This window comes from Dendrobates tinctorius, unplaced genomic scaffold (genome assembly GCF_039654945.1).
Source record: "Dendrobates tinctorius isolate UK_male_01 unplaced genomic scaffold, ASM3965494v1 ptg000081l, whole genome shotgun sequence".
NCBI lineage: Eukaryota > Metazoa > Chordata > Amphibia > Anura > Dendrobatidae > Dendrobates > Dendrobates tinctorius.
The window spans coordinates 13,961,875-13,988,132 of record NW_027361749.1 but is presented as its reverse complement, the minus strand read 5'-3'; the positions used below and the strand labels follow the sequence as shown (position 1 = coordinate 13,988,132).

At 45.2% G+C, this 26,258-nt stretch overlaps 1 protein-coding gene across 4 annotated transcripts in view; it reads right to left on the bottom strand.

Moving 5' to 3' along the window:
- Positions 1-26,258, bottom strand: part of LOC141096891 (chloride channel protein D-like) — a 346,533-nt gene that overhangs the window by 238,042 nt on the left and 82,233 nt on the right. For all 4 annotated transcript variants that reach the window (XM_073583783.1, XM_073583784.1, XM_073583781.1 and 1 more), the window contains exons 5-7: positions 22,597-22,677; positions 14,468-14,643; positions 7,074-7,166 (exon numbers count right to left, since the gene is read on the bottom strand). In XM_073583783.1, the coding sequence (XP_073439884.1) occupies positions 7,074-7,166; positions 14,468-14,643; positions 22,597-22,677 (350 nt within the window). The remainder of the gene's footprint in view (positions 1-7,073; positions 7,167-14,467; positions 14,644-22,596; positions 22,678-26,258) is intronic.

Here is a 26,258-nt window from a genome sequence, read left to right as displayed (position 1 = left end):
AGTCAGGATACTCTCCAAGCATGTGACAACAGAGCTTCTTTATTCAGGAACAAACAGGAACAATATATGATAAGCTTAGTAGATCGGGAATAAATCATTTGCGTGTCTCTATCTGTGCAGCATCTGCAGCAGGCTGCCTCTCTCATACATAGACACAGGAAAAACAAGAAATACAGTCACATGTTGTCCCTGTGTGAGCTTCTGGGAGGTTTTTTTTGTTATAACTTTATGAACCGCATGCAAATCTAGTAACTAAACACTCATACACAGGAATGGAGTTGTTGCACCAAACATATTCCAACATAGTGCTACCATATATACTCGTGTATAAGCAGAGTTTTTCAGCACATTTTTTTGTGCTGAAAATGCCCCCCTACTGGAACAGATGCAGGTTCAGGGACCTGACAAAAAGCTTGCAGCTATCAGATTGCCAAACCTCGATTGTTGCTCAGGCACTTCCCTACAGGTTGAGGGGTCTTAAATATTAACTGCCTCCCAGCTATTGGGTGGGGACACATAAGATTGTGCACGCTGTCTCTTCAAGACACTGGGAGTGCACGCCGCAAGGGAAGCGGTGCAGTGCACACTGAGACTGGGACACAGGAGTCAGAGCAGGGGACACGACAGGGCGGCCTGGACAGTGAGTCAGTCGGCATCCCTGTCAGGAGGGAGGAGCGAGGGCATTCAGGGTCCCAGTGTTACCGTACACCTGGGTCAGGAGGTAGAAAGGTCCTAAAGAGTGTAGCAGAGTGTATCTTTTGAGAATCCACCGGTACACAGGAGAACTTCACTGAGCAAGTTATCTTGAGAAAACAGCATTTACTTCTTATGGGTAAACATGAGATAAGAGAATTCAGAAGCATACAGCCTGTGCTGCTGCTGTAATACAGTCAAGAGCAAACATAAAGGAAACTAACAATAACAAGAGAACTTCCCTCCCAACAATACAGCAAACATTTAACTTCACACTATCGTCATCTGCTGTCAGGCTACTGTAAAGTCCTCCTTTACACAAACAATAAGTCCATTTCTGTTGCATATGCTAGAATTGCACACTCATTGTCTTTGAATTTTACAGTGATTCCATTGGCTGTTAAACGCTTCACAGATAACAATCCGCCTTCCAATTTCGGAACATACAACACATTCTGTACAAGTATGTTTGAATCTTGTCTGAACTGTTTGAACAGTTTAACATACCTTGTCCTATACCTTCTGCGGTTATTTTGCTTCCATCTGCAAGATAAATGGCTTATTTCTTATCTAAATCAAGATCAGTGAAGAAATTCTTGTCACTTGTCATATGACTTGTTGCTCCTGAATCAATAAACCAACCAAGTGATGATTTCTTGTCTGTTACTTTAATTGTGCCATTCCAATTATTCTCACATGAATTGGAAATTGTGTTTTTCACTTTCTGTGTATGCTCTTTATGTTGCAATTTTTGTTGTTCTGCTTTCCATATGGTACAGTCTTTCTTTAAGTGACCTTTTTTCTTACATCTGAAACATTCTCTTGTCTCTTTACTATAGGGTTTTTTAAATTCTGTAGCTTTAAGAGCGTTTCCACTGTCCTTTTCAGTAGAAGAATCATTTGTCTGTTCTTTTCTTCTCTGATATTCATCTATTAATCTGGTTTTCACAAAATCTAATGTGATGTCTTTTTCTGGTTTTGTCTCTAGGGCATTTATCAAGGCTGTATACAAATCTGGTAAACTGCACAATAATATTGCTGCTACATGACTTTCTTCAATGTCTTCACCAATTGACTTTAGCTGTGATATTACTTCCATCATTGACAATATGTGCTTCTGCATTTCGTCATTTGCACTCAATCTCATACTGTAAAGCTTTCCTAATAGAAATAACTTGTGATTTAAACTATATCTTTCATATAGCTTTTTCAATGCGTCCCACATTCCTTTTGCTGTTTCTTCATTCCTTATATGTATTAATTGAGCATCATCCACTAATAAGCTAATGGTGGCTCTAGCTTCTCTATTCTTTCTATCCTATGTCTGATTATCTTCATCAGGTCTATCTGTAATGATTACTTCCCATAAATCATCTTTAGATAACAACATCTCTACTTTGAATTTCCATAACTGATCATTTTCACTGTTCAGCTTAGCTACTGTGAGTTTCAGCTCAGTGATGCACATCAATTTTATATAATCTTACTTGTTTTATGAAGATATTCTTCTTTTTTCTTGAGAGTTCCTATATATTCTGTGTGGGGGGATTCTCTGTAATGATCTCCTGTGTGCGGTCATCCATGTCCTGGAACATAAATTTCTTTGTCCCTATGTATCTGGATTTTTTTTTTCAGCCTCCGGTCACTGGGTTTTATCTTATCTGCTTCTCCGGTGTCTGGATTTATTGCATGGAGTTATCTTCTGGGTGTCTCTGTCCTGGGTGCCTGGGCCCATAACCTGTAGCAGAGTGTATCTTTTGAGAATCCACCGGTACACAGGAGAACTTCACTGAGCAAGTTATCTTGAGTAAACAGCATTTACTTCTTATGGGTAAACATGAGATAAGAGAATTCAGAAGCACACAGCCCATGCTGCTGCTGTAATACAGTCAAAAGCGAAAGTAAAGGAAATTAACAATAACAAGAGAGCTTCCCTCCCCACAATACAGCAAACATTTAACTTCACACTATCGCCATCTGCTGTCAGGCTACTGTAAAGTCCTCCTTTACATAAACAATAAGTCAATTTCTGTTGCATTTGCCAACAGAGAAGGCATCTGCCTTGATGTTCTTGTTGGCAGGACAAAAATGTAGGATGAAATCAAAGTGGGCAAAGAAGAGTAGACACAGTCTCTGAGTCAAAGATGGGACCAGATAATGGTGGAATGGATAGTAGTGCTATTACAGACAGGACAAAGTAGCAAGCATAAGTACTGGTTCAAGTACCTCTGGAGTGGTTTCACGCACAGGTACCACATGTGCTGTTTCCAGTTTAAAGTACAGATACAGATCAGACTGGAACAGGTACTAGAACAGATGCAGGTTCAGGAACCTGACAGCAGGCTTGCAGCTAGCAAGCCAAAACTCAAAGGTTGCTTCGGTATCTCCCTACAGGTGGAGATGCCTTAAGTACTAAGTGTTAGGTGTCGGGTTCCCGGCGCTGCACAGTGGGAATTCCGAGCCTTGCCACCTTCGGTTTCCCATTCCTCTCCGACCGCAGTGGAGCCTGCTCAGCAGACTTCACGATCTCGGCATTCAGCCCACACCAGCATTGTGGGTTCAGTTGCTACTGCCAACTCTGGTTCAGTTATGGCAATGCAGCCTGGCCAGCAGCAAAAGAATTCAGAGGCTAAGTCTTTCCTTCGGCCCACTAAGCATGCTCATGAGACGATCTCCCATTGGGGATCGGGAGTCACATGGTCAGGTCCTTCTCCTGTTCCGATTGGTCCATCTGGAGCATCTGGAAGGTCCCGGAAGCGCAAGGCTATAAAAGGTCCGCATGGCCGCTCAGCCAGGCGCGAGTGTAGACTCTAGTTGCTATATGTGTGGATGATGATGGATGCATGTACCTGGTGAATGACTCATTAAAATTCCCCTCCCTTTGATATTACATATGTGGTTAGGGAATTAGTTGCAGAGTCAGCGTCAGCCAGTGGCTAGCCATAGGCTACAAGTGTTCGTCACTTCCCAGCTAGCGTCTGATGGTGTCGCCTGCCATAGGGCACCATCATACCAGGGCAGGCACTGTCGCTTCGCCGCAGTCAGTTTCTGTTAGCGACATTCGCAGCTGTGACGCCACATGCTCGGTAGGTCTAAAGGGATGCTGGTTCTATGTCCATCCCTGCATCGATGTTATCCCACCTCCCGCTGCCCGAGAAGTTCTCGGGCAATAGTGCCTCCTGCAGGGGATTCGTGAGCCAGTGTGCTATTCAGCTTGAGCTGCTGGCTGTGCGATTTCCCTTTGAGCGGGCTAAGGTCGTATTTATCGTGTCTCTTCTGGCTGGCAGGGCTCTGGACTGGGCCACCCCAGTGTCGGAACGTGGTGACCCCTTGGTTCAGGGAGCCTCGCAGTTCCTAGCCTCCCTGAAGCAGGTCTTTCTGGGACCATGGGTCACACACGATACCGCGCTCCAGCTGTTGGCCTTGACACAGGGTTCTTTCCCAGTCAATCAGTATGCCATTCAGTTTCGGACACTGGCTTCCGAGTTGGAATGGTCAGATAATACTCTCATACCAATTTTTTGGAGGGGTTTGGCTGACCACGTTAAGGACGCTCTGGCCAATCGGGAGGTTGTCGGCACTCTGGAGAAGCTTATTACCATCTCCAACCGTATTAATCTCCGCTTCTTATAGTGAGGGTTGGAGCGCTCCCAGTCCAGACAGAGGTTTAGGTTGGCTCCAACTTTCTCCAAACCTCTGGAGTCTCCCGATTGAGCGTTCGAGTCGTCGGCAGTTAGGGAGGTGCCTCACACAGGCTCTAAGTTCCGCCCAGATCGAACCTCCATAGCTCACGCTCACTGCCGACAGTCTGGTCACCTTGCCAATAGGTGCCCACTGCGTTCAGAGAAACGTCCACGTCTAGTGGCAACAGCAGGAGGGTTACGAGACACCACACCGTTTTCCTCCAAGCTAACCTTTAAGGGGGTGTTGGAGTTCGGCTCCTCTCCTCTGGCGGTGGAGGTTTGCATAGATTCTGAAGCGGAGGGTAATTTTATGTCCTCAGCCTTTGCGCTCCAGCACGCAGTCCCCTTGGTTATGCTACCTCAGCCGGTCAACATCAGGGTGGTGAACGGTTCGACATTACCATTCCAAATTAACCATCAGACTACTCCATCACGAGACATTGTCGCTCCTTATTATGCCCGAGGGCATCGACCAGGTCCTCCTAGCAGTTCCCTGGTTGCGTTGCCACTCTCCTCATATAGAGTGGTCCTCGGGGAGAATACTGGGTTGGAGCAAGTCCTGTGATGATAGGTGTGTGAAGGACCGCGTTCAGATAGCCTCCACCGAGGTCCTCGCGGATCTCTCCGCACTCCCAAGTCACTACCAGCAATACACGGATGTGTTCTTGAAAAAGTCAGCTGAGACCCTTCCGCCCCATCACCCCTACGACTGTCCTATAGACCTCTTGCCAGGTGCGGAACCTCCTCAAGGTCGCGTATATCCTCTGTCCCTTCCAGAGATGGAGGCCATGTCCCAGTACATCCGTGAGAACCTGGCAATGGGGTTTATTAGGAAGTCGGTGTCACCAGCGGGGGCGGGATTCTTCTTCATAAAGAAGAAGAGTGGAGAGCGCCGTCCGTGCATTGACTACAGAGGTCTCAATGCAATAACCGTCAAAAACAAATATCCTCTTCCCTTGATCTCTGAGTTGTTCGACAGGTTGCGTGGGGCCCAGGTCTTCACTAAGCTAGACCTATGAGGGGCTTACAACCTGATCCGCATACGTGAAGAGGACGAGTGGAAGACAGCCTTTAATACCAGGGATGGCCATTATGAGTATCTGGTCATGCCCTTCGCCCTCTGTAACGCACCAGCTGTAAATTCCCGTCCCTTTGATATTATGTATGTGGTTAGGGAATTAGTTGCAGAGTCAGCGTTAGCCAGTGGCTAGCCATAGGCCACAAGTGCTCGTCACTTCCCAGCACTAGCGTCCACTTTGCGGCAGTTGGTTTCTGTTAGCGGCGGTTGCAGCTGTGACGCCACACGCTCGGTAGGTCTAGAGGGACGCTGGTCCTATGTCCTGGGGCCAGAGTCCTGTGACCATATACCGAGCGGTCTTCTCCCCGAGCGCTGTGAGTGTGAACAGGCTCAGCATTTGTGTATTATTGTTAGTGCGGCTCTGTGAGGTAACAGAGTTCGCCCAGCGCACACCGGGTGACATTTAACCCGCATGCATTATACCGCCATATTGAGCGTCCGCCATTACTTAGCAGCAGCATACTAACTCTGCACGGTGGACCCCGGGCGGTGAACGCGTCTACTATTATTTTATAATTTGGTGCGTTCCGCCAGCCCTAACACTAAGTGCCTCCCAGCTACTAGCTGGGGACACATAGGATTGTGTTCACTGTCTATTCAAGAGACCGGGAGTGCGCCCATGCTCACCGTAAGCGCACCGCCAGGGGAGCAGTGTGGTGCACGCTGAGAGTGGAACGCAGGAGCTGGAACAGGGGGCACGACATGGCGGCCTGGGTGGTGAGTAAGTCGGCATCACTGCCAGGAGGAAAGAGCAAAGGCATGCAGAGACACCGGCGTTACACCTTCACTTACCAAGAATTCTCTCAAGCGTCATGACTCATTATCATCTGTGGTGGAACATGCGCAATTCGGTACTCTGATCTTGTGATGTTATGAGGACCTTACAAAGCATGCGCTACCTAAGGCACTGATGATGCATATCATGTCACTGAAAGAGGAGTGACCTGTCAGTCAGAGACAGGCGGCAGGTAGCAGGCATGCTGTAAGTGCAGTGCTCTGCCCACTGCACTTTCAGCTCATTAACATACAATTTCAACATTGGATTTCTCTCAAATAAAAAAAATAATTTCTACATGCAAGGTAATTATTTATTACGCATTAAATATTATTTAGATGCATGACATTAGTTTGGGGCATAAAATCCTTATGACAGATTCTCTTTAACTCAATAACACCATTATTGATGTCATAATTAGAGTTGAGAGAATTTTTCAATGTTCAATTCGGATTAGGATCGCTAGCGAATAATGCAAATACAATATTCGCCGAACGCCACTGTAGTCAATGGGAGCGCATACGTTCGGAAACGATCGTCAAACATAAATTCGACATGAACAGGGTACCAATATGGCACAAATAAGGCAAATTCAGATTCGGCAATGATTTCCGAACAAATTCAGTCAATTCTAGTCATAGTACAAACTTATTTATAAGCCTCAAAAACTAACATTAAAACGTGAAAAGGCACAGGACACAAATGAGAGCATTCACTCACTTCTATAAATAGGCATCTTAACCAGTGTTTCAGAATATATCACTGTTCATATTAACATTATGCCAAGGTCTGATCCAATTTCTCCCACCATGAACAGTAAATACAGTAATTGAGCTGTACTTACCTATCTGCTGAGTTTCTAAACCGTGTAAAGAATGGAAGATTTATCTTCAAGGTGTCAGACTTAAATTGGCTCAAGCCATATCCAGCCACAGCTCTGGAATAAGAATTGCTTTGTCAGAATTAATACAATAACAATTAGCAGAGGCATTTGTAAACAGGTGATCGGATGCATAGAATCATAGAATCATAGAATCATAGAATTGTAGAGTTGGAAGGGACCTCCTGGGCCATCTGGTCCAACCCCCTGCTCAAAGCAGGATTCACTAAATCATCCCAGTCAGATGTCTGTCCAGCCTCTGTTTGAAGACTTCCATTGAAGGAGAACTCACCACTTCTCGTGGCAGCTTGTTCCACTCATTGATCACTCTAACTGTCAAAAAGTTTTTTCTAATATCTAATCTGTGTCTCCTCCCATTCAGTTTCATCCCATTGCTTCTAGTCTTTCCTTGTGCAAATGAGAATAAAGTTGATCCTTCTACAATGTGACAGCCCTTTAGATATTTGTAGACAGCTATTAAGTCTCCTCTCAGTCTTCTCTTTTGCAAACTAAACATTCCCAAATCCTGCAACCTTTCCTCATAAGACAGGGTTTGCAGACCGGTCACCATTCTGGTCGCTCTTTTCTGAACTTGCACCAGTTTGTTGATGTCTTTTTTAAAATGTGGTGCCCAAAATTGGACACAATATTCCAGATGAGGTCTGACCAAAGAGGAGTAGAGGGAAATAATGACTTCACGTGATCTAGACTGTATGCTTCTGTTAATACATCCTAGAATTGCATTTGCCTTTTTTGCTGCTGCATCACACTGTTGACTCATATTCAGTCTGTGATCTATTAGTATACCCAAGTCTTTTTCACATGTGCTGTCACTTAGCCCTATTCCTCCCATTCTATATATGCTTTTTCCATTTTTATTGCCCAGATGTAGTACTTTGCATTTCTCCCTGTTAAAAACCATTCTGTTAGTTGCTGCCCACTTCTCCAGTTTATTTAAATCTTTTTGAATCCTCTCTCTCTCTTCTCTAGTATTAGCTATCCCTCCTAGCTTTGTGTCATCAGCAAATTTAATCAGTTTACCCTCAATTCCTTCATCTAAATCGTTGATAAAGATGTTGAACAATACAGGGCCCAGGACAGAGCCCTGTGGTACCCCACTTGAGACATTCTTCCAACTGGATGTGCAGCCATTTACGACCACTCTTTGGGTCCGATCACTAAGCCAGTTATGAATCCACTTAACAGTTGCCTTGTCCATTCCATACTTAATCATTTTTTCAATAAGGATTGTATGAGAGACTTTGTCAAATGCTTTGCTGAAGTCAAGATATACTATATCTACAGCATTTCCTTGATCCACCCAATCAGTGATACCGTCATAGAAGGAAATTAAGTTAGTCTGACATGACTTATTAGTTACAAACCCATGCTGACTCTGTTTAATCACTTCATTCTTATCCAGGTATTGACATACATGTTGTTTAATAATTTGTTCAAAGATCTTTCCTGGTATAGAAGTCAGACTCACCGGCCTATAGTTACCTGGGTCCACCTTCTTCCCCTTTTTGAAGATAGGAACAACATTTGCTCTTCTCCAGTCTTCTGGCACTTCTCCTGTTCTCCAAGAATTTTCAAAGATTATAGAGAGGGGTTCAAAAATTTCTTCTGCTATCTCCTTCAGTACTCTGGGGTGTAATTCATCTGGACCTGGAGACTTGAATTCATTTAGGCTAGCTAAGTGTTTCCTCACTATCTTTCTGTTTATAGATATCCTGGATTCTTCTATTCCCTTAATAGGACAGTGAATAACAGTTGATGTTACATTTCCTTTCTGAGAGAAAACAGATGCAAAATAGGAATTTAAAAGTTCAGCCTTCTCAACATCCTGTCTTACCATTTCATCATTTTCATCCTGTAAAAATCCTATAGCATCTTTGACTTTTCTTTTACTTTTGACATATCCCCAAAATCCTTTATTATTGCTTTTGACATCTCTTGCAAGCCTCAATTCATTTTCAGCTTTAGCTAATCTGATTTGTGCCCTGTAGGTTCTGCAGACAGCATTATATTCTTCTTTAGATATGCCTCCCTCTTTCCATTTTATAAACATTTTTTTCTTCCTTTTTAGCATGTGCTTAAGTTCTGTGTTCATCCATCCTGGTTTCCTTAAATGCTTCCTATTCTTCCCTCTTTTCGGAATTGTTAACAACTGTGCTTTGAGAATTTCATTTTTCAAGATTTCCCATCCTTCCTGGACATTTTTGTCTTTAAGGATATCCAGCCATTGGATCCCTCCAATTCTCTTTCTGAATCCCTTAAAATCTGCCTTTCTGAAATCTAACCTTGACGTCTGAGTCTTCACAGGTCTTCCGCCTCTAGTTATCCAAAATTCTAAAATAGCATGGTCGCTACCTCCTAGGGTCCCAGCCACTTTTACCTCCTCAACCATTTCCTCCCTGTTTATAAGGATTAGATCCAAGGTAGCAGTTCCCCTTGTTTTCTCCCTTACCTTTTGGAAGATAAAGTTGTCAGCAAGAGAGGATAAGAATTTCCTTGACCTGTTAGTTTTGCCTGAGAGAGATTCCCAACAAATGTCTGGATAGTTGAAATCTCCCATGACAACTATGTCATATTTTTTGGAGAACTTGGCCATTTGATGCATAAAGAGTTCATCCATATCTTCAGCTTGCACAGGCGGCCTGTAGTAAATGCCTACAATGGTGTCCTTTCCATTGTTCTGTCCTTGTATTCTTACCCAAACAGTTTCCACAGAACTCCCAGTCTCTGAAGCTTCAATCTCTGTGCAGATATACGCGTTTCTAACATACAATGCGACACCCCCTCCTCGTTTATCAAGTCTGTTTCTTGCAAATAAGTTGTATCCTTCTAGTCTTGTATTCCAATCATGTGTATTGTCCCACCAAGTTTCAGTGATTCCAATGACATCATATTTCTTTTCCTGTGTTAGTAGTTCCAATTCTCCTTGTTTGTTGCCCATGCTTTGTGCATTAGTATAGAAACATTTTAGTTTGTGATTGGTTTCTCTTTCTCCAATATTTTTATTAACTAGATTCTTTCGTCTTTGTTCTTCCTTTCCACTTCTAATAGCAGAGTTCTCAATAGCATTTGTCAGGTGTATGGCTTTTTCTGGTCTTTTGCTTCCCTTCCCATGTTGTTCTAGTTTAAAGCTCTCCTTACAAGTGTAGCAAGGCGACTTCCAAATACATGCTTTCCAGTCTTCGTAAGGTGCACCCCATCTCTAGCAAGTAGTCCATCGTATAAGTAGTTCACTCCGTGATCCAGAAATCCAAATCGTTGCTGATGGCACCATCGACGTAGCCAGTTGTTCACCTGCAGAATCTTATTCCACCTCCTTGTTCCATGGCCATCCACTGGGAGGATGGAAGAGAAGACCACCTGCGCTCCCAGTTCTTTCACTTTCTTGCCTAAGTCTTCAAAGTCTCTGCAGATGGTTTCCAGGTCGTTTCTTGCAGTGTCATTTGTCCTCACATGTAGTAGCAGGAATGGGTAGTCATCTGTAGGTCTGAAGAGTCCTGATATCCTGTCAGACACATCTTTAATTTTTGCACCTGGAAGACAACACATTTCTCTTGAAGTTATATCCGGTCTGCAGATAGCGGCCTCTGTTCCTCTCAACAGGGAATCCCCCATGACCACCACTCTCCGTTTCTTCTTCACAACATTTTTCTTTCTCCATCCAGGAGGACTCTGAAGGTGTACAAGGTTGCTGCTTGTTGGCAAAGTCTTATCCTGATGTATTTCTTCATTGTTTTCCTGCGTGAGAGCCTGGTACTGGTTTCTGAGCAGTATGGGTGCTGACTGCCTCCTGATCCTCCTGCTTCTCTGGGTCACATGTCTCCATTCCTCTGTTTCTTCAGGTGCACTTCGAATTTCTTCTCTTTCTGTAACATGAAGAGATAATTCTGCTCTGTCCAAGAACTCTTCACCTTCCTTAATGATCTTCAACGTAGCTAACCTCTCTTCGAGATTTTGCAACTTTTCCTCCAACAGGGACACAAGCTTGCATTTGTGGCATGTGAAGTTTGGCTTTTCCACTGGTAAGTCTGTGAACATGTAGCAAGAAATGCAGCTCACCAAATGGCTCCTGGCCTCTTCCATCTTGAGATTTCTTAAAAACGATGAAGGATGAGCCCATATGCATATGATCTCCTCAAGACTCTTCCCCTGGTTTTCCGATTTCCTCTTTTCAGCTGCAACGGCCAAAACCCAGTGATCGTTGAGCTCGCGGAGACTCTTCACTTATCCCAGAAGGCACTGGGAATATGCAAATGATCTCCTCAAGACTCTTCTCTGGTTTTCCGATTTCCTCTTTTCAGCTGCAACGGCCAAAACCCAGTGATCGTTGAACTCGCGGAGACTCTTCACTTATCCCAGAAGGCACTGGGAATATGCAAATGATCTCCTCAAGACTCTTCCCCTGGTTTTCCGATTTCCTCTTTTCAGCTGCAACGGCCAAAACCCAGTGATCGTTGAGCTCGCGGAGACTCTTCACTTATCCCAGAAGGCACTGGGAATATGCAAATGATCTCCTCAAGACTCTTCCCCTGGTTTTCCGATTTCCTCTTTTCAGCTGCAACGGCCAAAACCCAGTGATCGTTGAGCTCGCGGAGACTCTTCACTTATCCCAGAAGGCACTGGGAATATGCAAATGATCTCCTCAAGACTCTTCCCCTGGTTTTCCGATTTCCTCTTTTCAGCTGCAACGGCCAAAACCCAGTGATCGTTGAGCTCGCGGAGACTCTTCACTTATCCCAGAAGGCACTGGGAATATGCAAATGATCTCCTCAAGACTCTTCCCCTGGTTTTCCGATTTCCTCTTTTCAGCTGCAACGGCCAAAACCCAGTGATCGTTGAGCTCGCGGAGACTCTTCACTTATCCCAGAAGGCACTGGGAATATGCAAATGATCTCCTCAAGACTCTTCCCCTGGTTTTCCGATTTCCTCTTTTCAGCTGCAACGGCCAAAACCCAGTGATCGTTGAGCTCGCGGAGACTCTTCACTTATCCCAGAAGGCACTGGGAATATGCAAATGATCTCCTCAAGACTCTTCCCCTGGTTTTCCGATTTCCTCTTTTCAGCTGCAACGGCCAAAACCCAGTGATCGTTGAGCTCGCGGAGACTCTTCACTTATCCCAGAAGGCACTGGGAATATGCAAATGATCTCCTCAAGACTCTTCCCCTGGTTGCAGCATGTAGGATCGTGTGCCGACTGGGGGGGTGGTACCTTCCGGTTGCGAAAAGACTGGAGTCAGATGCAGATGAACGTTCAATCAGGTCCTCTTTATTGGTTGTCCTCTCCGACATCCACAGCAATACGACAGCTCCTGCACACTGGCCTGGGTACCTGTCACCTCCTCCTTCTCCTTCCTGATGCGACGGCCCTCTAGGTTCTTTCACTGTGCCTGTCTAAGTCACCAGCCACAGCGCTTCCCCTGGTCGAGCCTGTCCGTCTGCTGTGACACTTACTACCTCTGCGGTGTCCAGTCGTCCGGTACCCCAGGCGTCCTCTGTCTGCAGCTGTCCTGTCAGGGCCACCCCCCCCACACTGACTCTAACCCTGGGACTCTCCCCCTTTTATTCCCTTTCTCTGGAATTCCCCTTCTTAGTCCCTGTAACTCCGCCCACCATGACTTTGCGTTTCCTAGCTTCAGCTGCTGTAAGGTTCTTTTTCTCACCATCCTGTCTCCCTCTAGTGGCCAAAACTCAGTACTACACTGTCACTAGCTAATTCTAGCTGTTTTCCCCACACATACATACAAGTTACAATAAAGCATTGTACACTTCACATTTTACAATTGCCTTTTTAATCAGACAGGTCCACATATCAGTCCATTCCCCTACAAGTGCAGAAGATGAGGACACAATGGTAACTTAACCAAAGACTATTTATTAATTTAATGCAACAGTTTATATGATTAGGATACAAAATTAAGAAGGTTTGACAAATTATTGAAACACAGTGAAGGATTTTACAATGGAAATGTATACCCTTTTTGAGGGTTAAAGTTGCTATAACAATTATACTGTAACTCTAAAACTTTGTCATACAAGGCAATAAACAATAACGATGGGTAATGGCGTCTCTGCCCCAATACCCTGTCATATAGTGCACCACAGTCAGTCTCGTGCTCTTAACCATCGTCACTTAGTCAATATGAAACTAGTAACAATTACAGTACAGGTGTCAACTGTACTACTTCATTAGGCCGCAAGTCTCTTATCGACTAGTCGATTCAGTGATGCCTTTACTTTGGTCTCCTACATTTCCTGAAGTGCGGCCCTCCTGGTCAAAAAAATGACACTGTGGGTTCAGAATAGCATGTAGCAACGTAGGCAAGCTGCTCATGTGGAGCTGTGAGGAGAGCAGGAGGAGGAACAAAGCGCTCACAGAGATATGCTGTATTGCTATGGTGCAATGCGCACTGCACGCTATTCTGAACCCACAGTGTCATTTTTTTGGAATATTAACAGGTTTTGCCATTTTCTGAAGAAGGTCCATGATAGTGACCGAAATGTAACAAATAGAATGTACACCGTGTGGATTATTAAGCTGTGAGTAAAACGAAACAGTGCAATGACCCTAATGGCCACCGGGGGCAAAACCACCTTTGGCACACAGCCAAAGAAAAAAAAAAAGGTTACTTTGTGCATTTAATCTGTTAGATCCAACCTGGATCATGACAGCAAGCTTATAATCTGTAAGGAAAAAGGGTAGGCACAAGAGGTGGATGGTAACAATTGCTTTTATTGTTCGGACCAGCCATAGTGTAAGAATCGGGTGTTCATGTGATAAAGCATTTGAGAACATGATGTGAGGAACCAGGTTATGGTAAAAAAAATTTTGAATGAGCCACACAGGGATATTTAGGTTAATGCGTTGAGGCGATAGGCCAGTCTGAACAAATGCGTTTTTAGGACACGCTTAAAACTGTGGGGATTGGGGATTAATCGTATTAACCTGGGTAGTGCATATCCAAATATCACAATCAATGATGAATGCAGCATTCATAGGATTAAGTGATGGAGCTCAGAGGATTCTCTCTATACCCTGGAAGTCTCATGGGATACTTATCTCTAATACGTGGTGAGCTGATGACACTTTTTTTATTTTTCAATATTCTAGCAGTGTCCATGTTCTCAGTATGCCAATAGATTATGACGAGCATACTTATTACATATTGGCAAGCGACTAAGACAGTATTATACAGTAGATGTGGTGCATTAATCCATTAACAACAAAATGACTGCTACTCAGCAATAAATTCCAACTATACTGCCAATATGCACATCTATACTGTTGAGATTTGTCATTATGCATTATGTCAGAACTACAGTATGTCTCTGAATACTCTTACCCTATATGGACCATTGGTCCTTCTGGTCCACAAAAAAGTCCTGATGATACAGCTAAGGCACACGAGAAAAAAGTTCCAAAAAATGTCCTTATGTTAAAGATGTGTCTCATTGCAGCACCATTTAAATAGCCAATGACTTCAGGAAGACCACTTGGTGATCCAGATGGGCATAAAAACTGGAAAAAAAAATCAAATAAGTTAAAAAAAACTAAGTCTACATTATATAGACATGCACAAAATACTCAGTATTATTTTCACTTCCACATATATTGGCTATCGTTCCAAAGATATGACACTGATAGGGAAATTAGATTGTGAGCCCCAATAGGGACAGTGCCCATAATGTCTGTAAAGCACGGTGGAATTAATGGCGCCATATAAGCGAGTAAAATAAAAAAAATAAATATTCTTCACAGTTCTATGTTTACGTAAGGGTGTGTGTAATTGTTACCACTCATTGTGTGTGACACTATTTGCCTTGAGTGTTTCCCGTTTTCTTGTGTATGTTCGCAGTTCAGCTTTGAATAGGTCACTGTGAAACATTCACAGCATTCACGGTTGTCAGGAAATAGAGTTTTCTGGCTTTTAGTTGGGCAGAGGAACCTAGCATCAATGTGAGCCCAACAGAGCCTGACGAAAAGGTAGTGTTGGAACGATCAGTATTGCACTATTGTGCTGTCATAGTGAGATATTAGGTAAAGGTTACATTAGGTGGTGGTGGCAAGTACAGGGAATTCAGTTCTGACCATGTGTCCAAAAGAGAGACCTAATACAGTTGCTGGAAAAGTAGAAGGCCAAACCAAGCCCCTGTGAGACGAGCTGGAGAACAAGAGAAAAACTCCAGAATTGAGGTCAGCTAATGAATGGGATGCTTGTCTGGAGAGTTGAGGAAAGACTCCTGGACTTTGACCATTAGGTCGGGGTCACACTTGCAACTACAATGAGAGAAACTCGCGCCGAGTCTCTCACCTCAATACCACCTCAATACCAGGCACTGCCGCTGGCACTCGTGACCAGAGTGTGTGGCTGCATGTATTTCTATGCAGCTGAACGCTCCGGTCCGAACCACTAGTGGCAGTGCCGGGTATTGAGGCAAGAGACTCGTGCGAGTTTCTCACATTGGAGTTGCAAGTAGGATACCGGCCTTGGGCAGAGAGTTCCTCTGTCATGAGGAATGACTATAAGGCTGATGTCCTCTGAATTAGAACCAAATTGTGTTAGAGAATTATTGTCTGTAACTGGAAAGATTTTGTGCCTACAAATTACTAGGCTAGGTTGAAATATGATTTTCATGTTCTAAGAAAACCCACTGGAAGTGTTGTAACCTGAACTGTATGGACTTGAACTGGAATTGTTACTTCCCCAATGGACCTAGGGGAATTCTTTGGCTACAGCAAAGAAAACATGCAATGTACATGATTAGGAGGAGAGAATCTGGTTGACTGGCTCTCCCAAAAGCAAAAAATTTACTATTCACCAGAGTTGAATAGGACAGACTCAATCAATTTGTTATGCATGCAGGTGGTGGTGCACTGTGTCACAGTGCTGGGCTTGCCTATGAGGGGCATAGCTAAGCAGCTACTAGATGTTCACTGGAGCAACTGGAAGTGGAGTCAGACTTGGCTGCAGGTACCTGCCAGGTACCACTCCTAGGCAGTCCCCGGTACTGCAGCTGCTGACCCTAGGGGACCCTACTCCATTCAGACTACTAGGTTCAGGATTCTCAGGCAGAACAGTTACTGACACAGAGGGACAGGATTGATTCAGACACCGCCTGAGCGGTTTCAGGGCTCTGGTGCTGTCGAGACTCGTAGTATGGAGATATGAAATATATGTTTAGGACAGGTCTCAAGAGGATAAAGTACTTCGACTACAGGACTGGCTGCACTTGGACCAGGGACTTCGGGTTCAGGATACTGGCCACACCAGGATCAGGGATTCGGGTTCAGGACACTGGCCACACAGGGGCCAGGGAACCTCACAACTTTACTGGTAGAACACCACACCACCTAATGACTCAGTGTGTTGCTTGGTATCTCCCTTTTGGAGTATGAGTATGCTGGGGTCCCTTCATGGAGGGGGAAGGGGAACCATGCAGGGGCGTCAAGAATAATGTTACACAATTGATGCGACTAACAACTTGATACAAGTGATGAAAGCTGGCTACAGCTGAAACGCATTGTTTTTTCTTACATTTTTATCTGTGACAGTGAACGATCCATTTTTTGCCTTCGGGAGCGCTAGTAACCTGGATTCTACCCTCCTGATTAGGCTCTGCTGGATCTCTCTCTAGAAAACTTTTCCACAGCAGCCAGGTCTTGTGCACCTATCTGCAATTGTTTACAAGGTATATGTAGTTGGGCCCTACCTGCACAACCTGAGCTTTTCTTTTAATGGTCATAATAATACTCATATACTATGTTCAGAAAAGCGTTACTCTCTCTCCCTTTTTCCAAATAGTATATAGCAATGGACACGTTGCACATTTGTGACTACAAGAGATCCTAGTTGATTATAGGTAGTGGTGTAGTGGCCTCGAGGCAAAAAGTGGATCTGGGTAGCCCTCCCAGGGCCGCGGGTTACTCGGTACCGGGCCGGTATAAGCGGGATATGTCACAGCAGCGGTGACCCGGTCCGTGGCCCTGGGCACCCGAGTAATGGGAAGATGTGAATGGTGGAATGTAATTAGATGAATAGTTCGTGATGCCACCTGTGGTGTTCGGCAAGGGAGGTGCTAAGCCGACACTGCAGACAGATCCTCCGGGACAGATGGTGTGGTGCAGCAATGATGTTATAGCCCTCCACAGGCAGGGCTGTTGTCCCAGGGCAGTATAGATGTGGAGACACTTAGATGGTGTAGTGTTTGGCGCAGGGGATGTAGCAGTGCCAGACAGACGGACGCAGGAAGGGAGGACACCAGTGCATGTAGTTCCAAAGCTTTACTCACAGTCTGTAGTGCCCGCTTCCATGCCATGTCCTCCGGGTCAGGGACTCAGTCAACCTCCAGGCAAGATGGAATGCTCCCTTCCAACACTCCGCCAACTTATTTGCCTTTTCTGAATGTCTCCTCTATAGCGCCTTTAAGTGTGAAGATCTCCTAGTACTGAGTTACACTGGAGTTCCTCCTGACAGATGTTCCCAAGAATTCTACTTGTACGGCAGACAGCTGTAGCCTGCTTCGGGGACTCTCTACTCCTAAGTCCCGGCTCTCTATCCGTGTTGCTGTTGTGCCCTCAAGTCTTAGATGGGAGTAGTGCATTTACAGCCCACTACTCCACCGGTGTCTGCTGAAGAACCATTAGTGTCCATACAACCTTGGGGACCGGGCCCCGGCCTTGCGCTTAGAACTTCCAGGCAGGGTTCTTCCTGTAACCCACGTCCTTTGTGTTCCCTTTCACTCCTACGTTCCGTACTTGTATTTCCCTCCTATGGAAGCTCAGGCTTCGGTTCAATGTCTTTCTCCTTCTTTCCTTTCCTGTGCCAGCTGGCTCAGATCACTGAGGCAGCTGCAGCACTCCTTCCTCCATCCCTCTTCCAGGGATCGCCACTCCTCTCCGAGTGGCTTCCTCTCTCAGACTCCCCGTCTGACTGACTGACCCCTAATCCTAAGCCATCCCGCTCTTTTATGTATTCTCAACTCCACCCACCTCCCAGCACGTTTAGTGTTCCAAGCAGGGTCCACCAATGTGCTCTGCTTCTCTCTAAGCAAGGAGCCGCAATGTGGTTTTGCTGAACTACTCTATTGTGTGGAGTGCAAGTGTTGGAGCGTGGTCAGGAGCCTCCAACTTACCTGGATGGTGGGGCACCATGCCTTAGGAGAAGGTGCAGTACCTCTGTGGCGACTGAGCCTCAGGGGAGCCACAAACCCCCCCATTAAACACAGCACGTCCGCGGGCTGCAAGGTAAACAAAGTTGACAACACAGGAACATACAAATTTTTGTAATGCTGAATAAACATTTCTTATACTAGACTTCCCAATGTGAGAGGCACTCATTTTTAAACGTTGCAAACAATTCTTAATTAACTATCTAAAATCCTAAGTCAAAAGTGCAATTTTCTATACAATACTTAATTCAAAGTGCTATTGTCTGTTACTCACTATCACTTCAGTATTCTTCATCAACACATTTCTTTTCTCTTAACTCTGAGTGACAACCGTGGTGCCTGGTTCATCATCTACATTTTCAATTCTTTATTATTCTCTATCCAAATCTCATCTCTTTATTTAAACATTCTATATATAAAAGCCATTTACTCTCATAAGACACATCATTATCGAATACTTCACATTAAACTTTTCAATAATTCTTGTAAGTGCTGGACACAGCTCCCAGCCAGGATCTCTTGCAGTGTCCTTTGATTGGAGTCATGCTCCAAATGAGGTAGACGTTATCTTCGCAAAGTGTCCTATGTAAAACCAAGAGAGGGCACCTAAAGAGGTGCAAACTATTTACAAACACAGTTCTGGACCATTCAGCGTTCATGATCTCCATAGTTCAATGGAAAGGCTGCCAATAAAACTGGGCAACACTGGAAAATCAAAACTAAAACATAATGGAAAAACAAAGCACAACTGTGCAAATACCCTCCTGGGTAACGAGAGTTAGTTGTAGGTTACTAGTGATGGTCCCCTCCTGGGGTTCTGGAAGCTGATGACTGGGAACTGCTACCAGATGTAATACTTTGGGTGTCTTCATCCTGTTGCTGGTTGCTTGCTAGTTCCGTTGCTCTGATGCATGGCCTAGCACCGAGGGATGCCGCAGCTTGTTGGCGCTGATAGGCGACTACATGGGGACTCAGCAGCCAAGGGATCCCGAGTCACTATCCCAAAGCGACCTAGACTCCTCCAATCCCCGAAGATGCCGAATCGTGCGCGCCTGTTCCAGCTGTACCCTTCTCAGTAGGGACCTCTTCCACCTCCTCATTTCCGACAGTCTAGTGCCCCCAGCTGACTCTTCCAACTGCCCGATTTCGAGTTCCCGCAAGCCAGCCTCTGACAACGTGAATTCGGGGGGCAACCCATTAGGGGGGCCGGGGTGTATACCTGGTGTCTCCCGGCAGTGCGGTCTCTGCTCCGGTGCCGATGAAAGCGGGCCGGTGACAGTGGGTGGTGGCTCCGGGTCCGCGGGGGCCTCTGGTGGGGCCTGCGCAGCCACATCAGGTCCAGGCGGGAGCTCCTCTTCCTCTGCTCTGGCTTCCGAGGCCTCATCCAAGTCTTCCGGTGGCAGCAGCAAGGGGACTTCGGATGCTGCCGGTGGTGTGATGGTGGCGTCAGGCTCCACGGAATCTGCCTGGGGAAGCTCCGGTGCAGCAGCGGCAGTTACCGCCGGTGTAGGCCCCTCCCGGGCATGCTGCCAGTTCAGCCTCCACAAGGCCTCCTGCCTCAGTTGCAGACTGCGCATCAGCTGGGCAATTTCATCCTCCAGCTGCTGGCTGTTCATCTCGGACACTGGGTTGGAGCCTCCAGCCATGGCGCCGGGGAGATCCACTTCCCCGCACTCCGCAGGCCTCCTCCCGTCTCTCTCCAAGATGGCGTTCTGGCGTTCTCCCTCCTCTCTCGGCCCCTTTCCCGCCACTGGCTTCTGCCCCTCCTTCTTGGGGCGGCGTCTTCTTCCAGCACCTCCATACCAAGACAGTATACAAACCCCTCGAGGGGTGGGCCATGTTGCTGTCACATAATAATTCAGGCAGGGGAGGCCCAAGACTGTTCGCGGTCTTTTCCGAGGACCTCCCATCTCGTCACACCCTTCTTCTCCACACCAACGGCCATTTTTAATGTTCATGTTACAGTCTGTTAAATTGGGTCTTCTACACATTCTCAAAAGTTTTAAGTCCAACAAATCTTAGGCACACAGAAACCAATGGCATCGGGTCTCGTCATCCTGTTTGTGACGTGAAGTTGGGTCGCCCTCCCAGGGCCGCGGGGTACTCGGTACCGGGCCGGTATAAGCGGGATATGTCACAGCAGCGGTGACCCAGACCGTGGCCCTGAGCGCCCGAGTAATAGGAAGATGTCAATGGTGGAATGTAATTAGATGAATAGTTCGTGACGCCACCTGTGGTGTTCGGCAAGGGAGGTGTTAAGCCGACGCTGCAGACAGATCCTCCAGGACAGATGGTGTGGTGCAGCAATAATGTTATAGCCCTCCACAGGCAGGGCTGTTGTCCCAGGGCAGTATAGATGTGGAGACACTTAGATGGTGTAGTGTTTGACGCAGAGGATGTAGCAGTGTCAGCCGGACGGACGCAGGAAGGAATGGAGGACACCAGGGCATGTAGTTCCAAAGCTTTACTCACAGTCTGTAGTGCCCGCTTCCGTGCCGTGTCCTCCGGGTCAGGGACTCAGTCAACCTCCAGGCAAGATGGAATGCTCCCTTCCAACACTCCGCCAACTTATTTGCCTTTTCTGAACATCTCCTCTATAGCGCCTTTAAGTGTGAAGATCTCCTAGTACTGAGTTACACTGGAGTTCCTCCTGACAGATGTTCCCAAGAACTCTACTTGTATGGCAGACAGCTGTAGCCTGCTTCAAAGACTCTCTACTCCTAAGTTTCGGCTCTCTATCCGTGTTGCTGTTGTGCCCTCAAGTCTTAGATGGGAGTAGTGCATTTACAGCCCACTACTCCACCGGTGTCTGCTGCAGAACCATTAGTGTCCATACAACCTCGGGGACCGGGCCCCGGCCTTGCGCTTAGAACTTCTAGGCAGGGTTCTTCCTCTAACCCACGTCCTCTGTGTTCCCTTTCATTCCTACGTTCCGTACTTGTCTTTCCCTCCTATGGAAGCTTAGGCTTCGGTTCAATGTCTTTCTCCTTCTTTCCTTTCTCGTGCCAGCTGGCCCAGGTCACTGAGGCACCTGCAGCACTCCTTCCTCCATCCCTCTTCCAGGGATCGCCACTCCTCTCCGAGTGGCTTCCTCTCTCAGACTCCCCATCTGACTGACTGACTGACCCCTAATCCTAAACCATCCCGCTCTTTTATGTATTCTCAACTCCACCCACCTCCCAGCACGTTTAGTGTTCCAAGCAGGGAACCATCAAAGGTGCTCTGCTTCTCTCTAAGCAAGGAGCCGCAATGTGGTTTTGCTGAACTACTCTATTGTGTGGGGTGCGAGTGTTGGAGCGTGGTCAGGAGCCTCCAACTTACCTGGATGGTGGGGCACCACACCTTAGGATAAGGTGCAGTACCTCTGTGGCGACTGAGCCTCAGGGGCGCCACAGATCCCTTCAAAGTGACCAGTGAAACTTCACCAGTAATGTATAGGATGAGAAGACTGTGGTAAAGGGAGGCCCTCAGAGACTCACCGTGATAAACTGCATGGCCTACAGACCCTTCAGCATAACGGGAATTTCAGTGTCAAACATCAATGCGTTTCACGTGCATGCAAGGAAAATTGATGCCACAATGATGGTAAAAAAAAAGTACTCATGAACCAAAAACATATATGATCAAAATATTTAAAAAAAAACACTGAACAAAATCGATCAATCTGTTTTTCTCATATGAAAAAAAAAATAGATGCAAATGGAAGCTGCCACTATGTTATATATTTAATTGACAAAAAATGCTGCCAGAAAAGACGTAAATAAAAGACATAAGAAAAGAAAGTTTAAGGAAAACAAAACCAGCGTTCTCCTCACATGTTTCGTGCTTCAAAATTGCTGCGGATACAATGACGCCTAAAAAACACCATGGACGTGAGTGGTGCAGGTGCAAAACAGCAAGAGGTGAAGGGTGAATGTGACATCATGTCTTCTAATACCCGCTGGGACACCTGCAGTCCGTTAATGTCTTGTACCTGTCCCATTAATGAGAGATCTTTCATTGTTATCTTGCCTTTGAAAAAAACTTTGACTGGAATTAAAAAAAAAAATCTTTAAAATAAAAACTATGTTTTGACAGAATACATTCTGTAAAAGAAACCTATCACTTGTCAATCAATTTCCATCGCCATGACAACTGCAAGCGAGCAGCTGCAGGGAGAATAAAACTTAATCTCCTCCCTAAACCTTCAAGACAAGATTAAATGCTATTTTGCTGTGGATTACCACTTTATCTGCAGGTAAACAGGGTTTTTGAAGGTGACAAATCCATTTAATACTCAGTAAATTATGAAATCTTTACTTACCAACACAAGTCCAGATGCGCAAAACACCATACCAAAGCCAATGCCAAGTATAAAAAGCCATGTTGTAAAGAAATCACCATGCTGAAAAAATTATACAAAATTGTATTAGGATCCATCGTACTTTCTTTCATTTTGTTTATTTTCACATACAGGAAATATTTTATTCTGTACAGAACAGTTAGGCTGGTTTGACATTTACCGTATTTGCATTTCTATGGGGCCGCAAGATCGGCCCACAAAAATTACAGGGTGCGCCGTGTGCCATATGGCCGTGAGAGCCGTTTTCACGGCGTACGGACACGGCCCCCAATTGTCACGTCCAATTTTGTGGAACGCCTTTTTTTCCAATACAATTTCCATAGTATTGGGGAAAAAAGGCGATCCGCAAACATTTTTTGTGGGCTGTTACTGCGGTAGACCACAAAAAATGCGGCGATATGACCCGCACAAACGGGCCGCAATAATGGACCGCAAAAAATGCGGTAAGTGTAAAACCAGTCTTAGGCTTTACATTGCCTGGTGCCTTTGGGCTATGCATGACATTGTGTCATAGTGTCTGCACTAGATGCGGGTTACATATGTTACTGGACCCCCAGCCACATGTATTGTTTTTACTTTTAGGCTAGGTATGCAGATGAGCGTATTTTGTCATTCGAGACAATTGGATCAATTATGGAAATTACATTCTTATCAGAGTTTGATTACAGTGTGAGAAAAATTGGACTCAATTCTCTGGGATGAAGAGAAGATGGAGAAAAAAGTCTCCATCGTCTCCATTCTGTCAGTGCGCAGAAATCGGACTGCACTCAGATGTCATCTGAGCTCTGTCCAATGTTTTGAATGCACTCAATGACTTGCATGGCCGAGTGCAATCCGAATATCAGATCAAACTCAGGCATGCTGTAGCATGCTGTAACTTTTTCCTCAGACAAACGCTATCCAAGGAAAAACACCAGACATGTGCATGGCCCCACAGAGTGCAATCTGATGTTTTGATGGACCGCACTCAGACAGCAAATAAGCTCTTGTGCACCTAGCCGTAAAGTGATCCTGGCAGCTGATTATTGCTATCTGACCATGGGCAGCCTAAGTCAGACACTGGCTATTTAACCAGATATGTTTTACTCTGAGACATTGCAGAGTTTCAGAGAAAACATTTAAAAGTTGATCAGGAGCGATGCGATTGTATTAATATGTTATATGTTGATGTGGCCTCTAGGGAAAACATTTAAAAGTTGATCAGGGGCGATGCGATTGTATTAATATGTTATATGTTGATGTGGCCTCTAGGGGTCTCACTACTTTGATGTGTGTACTATAGAGTGTAAGAACTTGTTGGTTAGTTGTTGTTAGCAGACATCTTGTAATGGAGGAATGTATCACAAGTCTCATGTAATAAACAAGCCTGGAGATATCCAAGGAGTGTGATCCTTGACCGGAAATACATAACAGAACATGGTGGCAGCTGGGCACAGAACCTGCAAATCCTCAGAGCTTGTGTGAGGCTGGGACTGTACAGAGAATCACAGCACCTGTAAGTACAGACTCCCTGACATTACTGCAAAATGGAGACTGGTCTGAAGCCCCCTCAGGGACTGGATGTGGCTTCATGTAATCTGTCCCAGACTTGGGGACATTGGAAGGAAGAGTTTACACTGTATGTGGATCTCACAGTGGCCCCCAGTGATGACAAACGAAAAGTGAAGCTGTTTTATTACCTTATTGGGGAAATTGGCAGAGAATTAGCCCACACCTTACTCCCACACACAGACATCCTCCTTCTAGCAGATATTGTGCAGGCATTTGATAAACACTGACCCAAAGAAGAATGAGACAGTGGAAAGATTTAACTTTTTCACAAGACATCGGGAGGATGGTGAAAATGTGGACAGATATCTGACAGAGCTGAGGAGGCTGGCAACAACATGTGGTTTTGGAGAGATTAGGGACAGTCTAATCAAAGACAGAATGGTGTGTGGCATAAGACAGTCATCTCAAAGAAAGATTACTGAGAGAGAAAGACATGACTTTAAAGAAATGCATGCAAATCTGCAGGGCTGCTGAACTGACAAAACACAGCCTGAAGATGATGACAGGCACCAGTGATAATGATGATGATGATAAGGTACATGCAGTATCTATGAAAGGAAAGACAAGACCAAGCTCCCCTATAAGCACTGTCCACTGCAAGTATTGTGGGAAAAGACATGAGAGAGACAAAGCCAAGTGTTCAGCATATGGTGAAACCTGGAGATTGTGTGGAAAGAAGAATCATTTCTCAGCTGTCTGCAGGCAAGGAACAGGCAAACAGTACAGACAGCTCCACACTGTGACACTAGACACTGACAGTGTAGAGGACATGACATGGCTACAACTGCAGCCTGCAGCAGAGAAAGTCAATGTAGTCAGGCAGTCAGTAGGCAAGGATGCCAAGCAGCTTTATGCAACATTCTTGTTGGATGAGAAGCCCATTAGATTTCAGCTGGATTGTGGAGCAAGCTTCAATGTAATTCCATCTGCTCTGCTGAACAAACAGGTTTCTATTGAGCCAACTGACAAGGTACTGGTGATGTACAACAAAAGTGTTCTGAAACCGATGGGGACATGTAAGCTCAAAATACAGAACCCATGTAACAGAAAGAGTTATAGAGTTGAATTTACTATGTTGCGTGGTGGTAACCATGTACCATTATTGGGCGTAAAAGCTGTTCAGGCAATGGACTTAATAAAAGTACAGTCTCAGAATATTATGTCTGTTGAAGTTTCCCAGGATATACCAAATCCCAAACTAAATGCAGAGCACAACTTGGATATTCAGAAAATAAAAACGAAGTATGCTGATTTATTTGAAGGTGATGGGTGCTTTGAAGGTAAATATAGGCTAGAAATTGACAACACCGTGCAGCCTACCAGAATACCTACAAGGAGAGTGCCTGTAGCTTTAATGCAACTGCTGAAAGTAGAACTGAAAGATTTACAGAGAAGAGGCATGATAGCACCAGTCCATAAGAGCACAGATTGGATCAGCAATTAGGTCATAGTGCAGAAACCATCTGGCAAGTTAAGAATATGCATTGATCCTAAGCCACTCAACAAGGCGCTGAAAATAAATCATTATCCCATGCCGACATTAGATGATGTTCTACCAGATCTATCAAAAGCTAAAATATTTTCTGTATGTGATGTGAAAAATGGATTTTGGCATGTGGCACTGACTGAAGAATCAAGTTTATTGACAACATTTTCTTCACCATTTGGACGTTTTAAATGGCTGAGAATGCCCATGGGACTAAAACCTGCTCTAGAGGTGTTCCAGCAGACATTAATGCAGGCTTTGGAAGGACTTCCTGGAGTGAAGACAATAGCAGATGATATACTAATAGTGGGAGAAGGTGAAGATATGGAATCTGCAATCAAGGATCATGATCAGAAGATGATACAATTTTTGGACAGATGCAGAGCAAAAGACATAAAACTGAACTTGGACAAATTAAAACTGAAAATGACAGAAGTGGCCTACATTGGACATCGTCTGACTTCAAACGGTGTAAAAGTGGATCCTGAAAAGGTGAGAGTGTGGCACCCCTGAGGCTCAGTCGCCACAGAGGTACTGCACCTTCTCTTAAGGTGTACTGCCACACCACCTAGGTAAGTTGGGAACT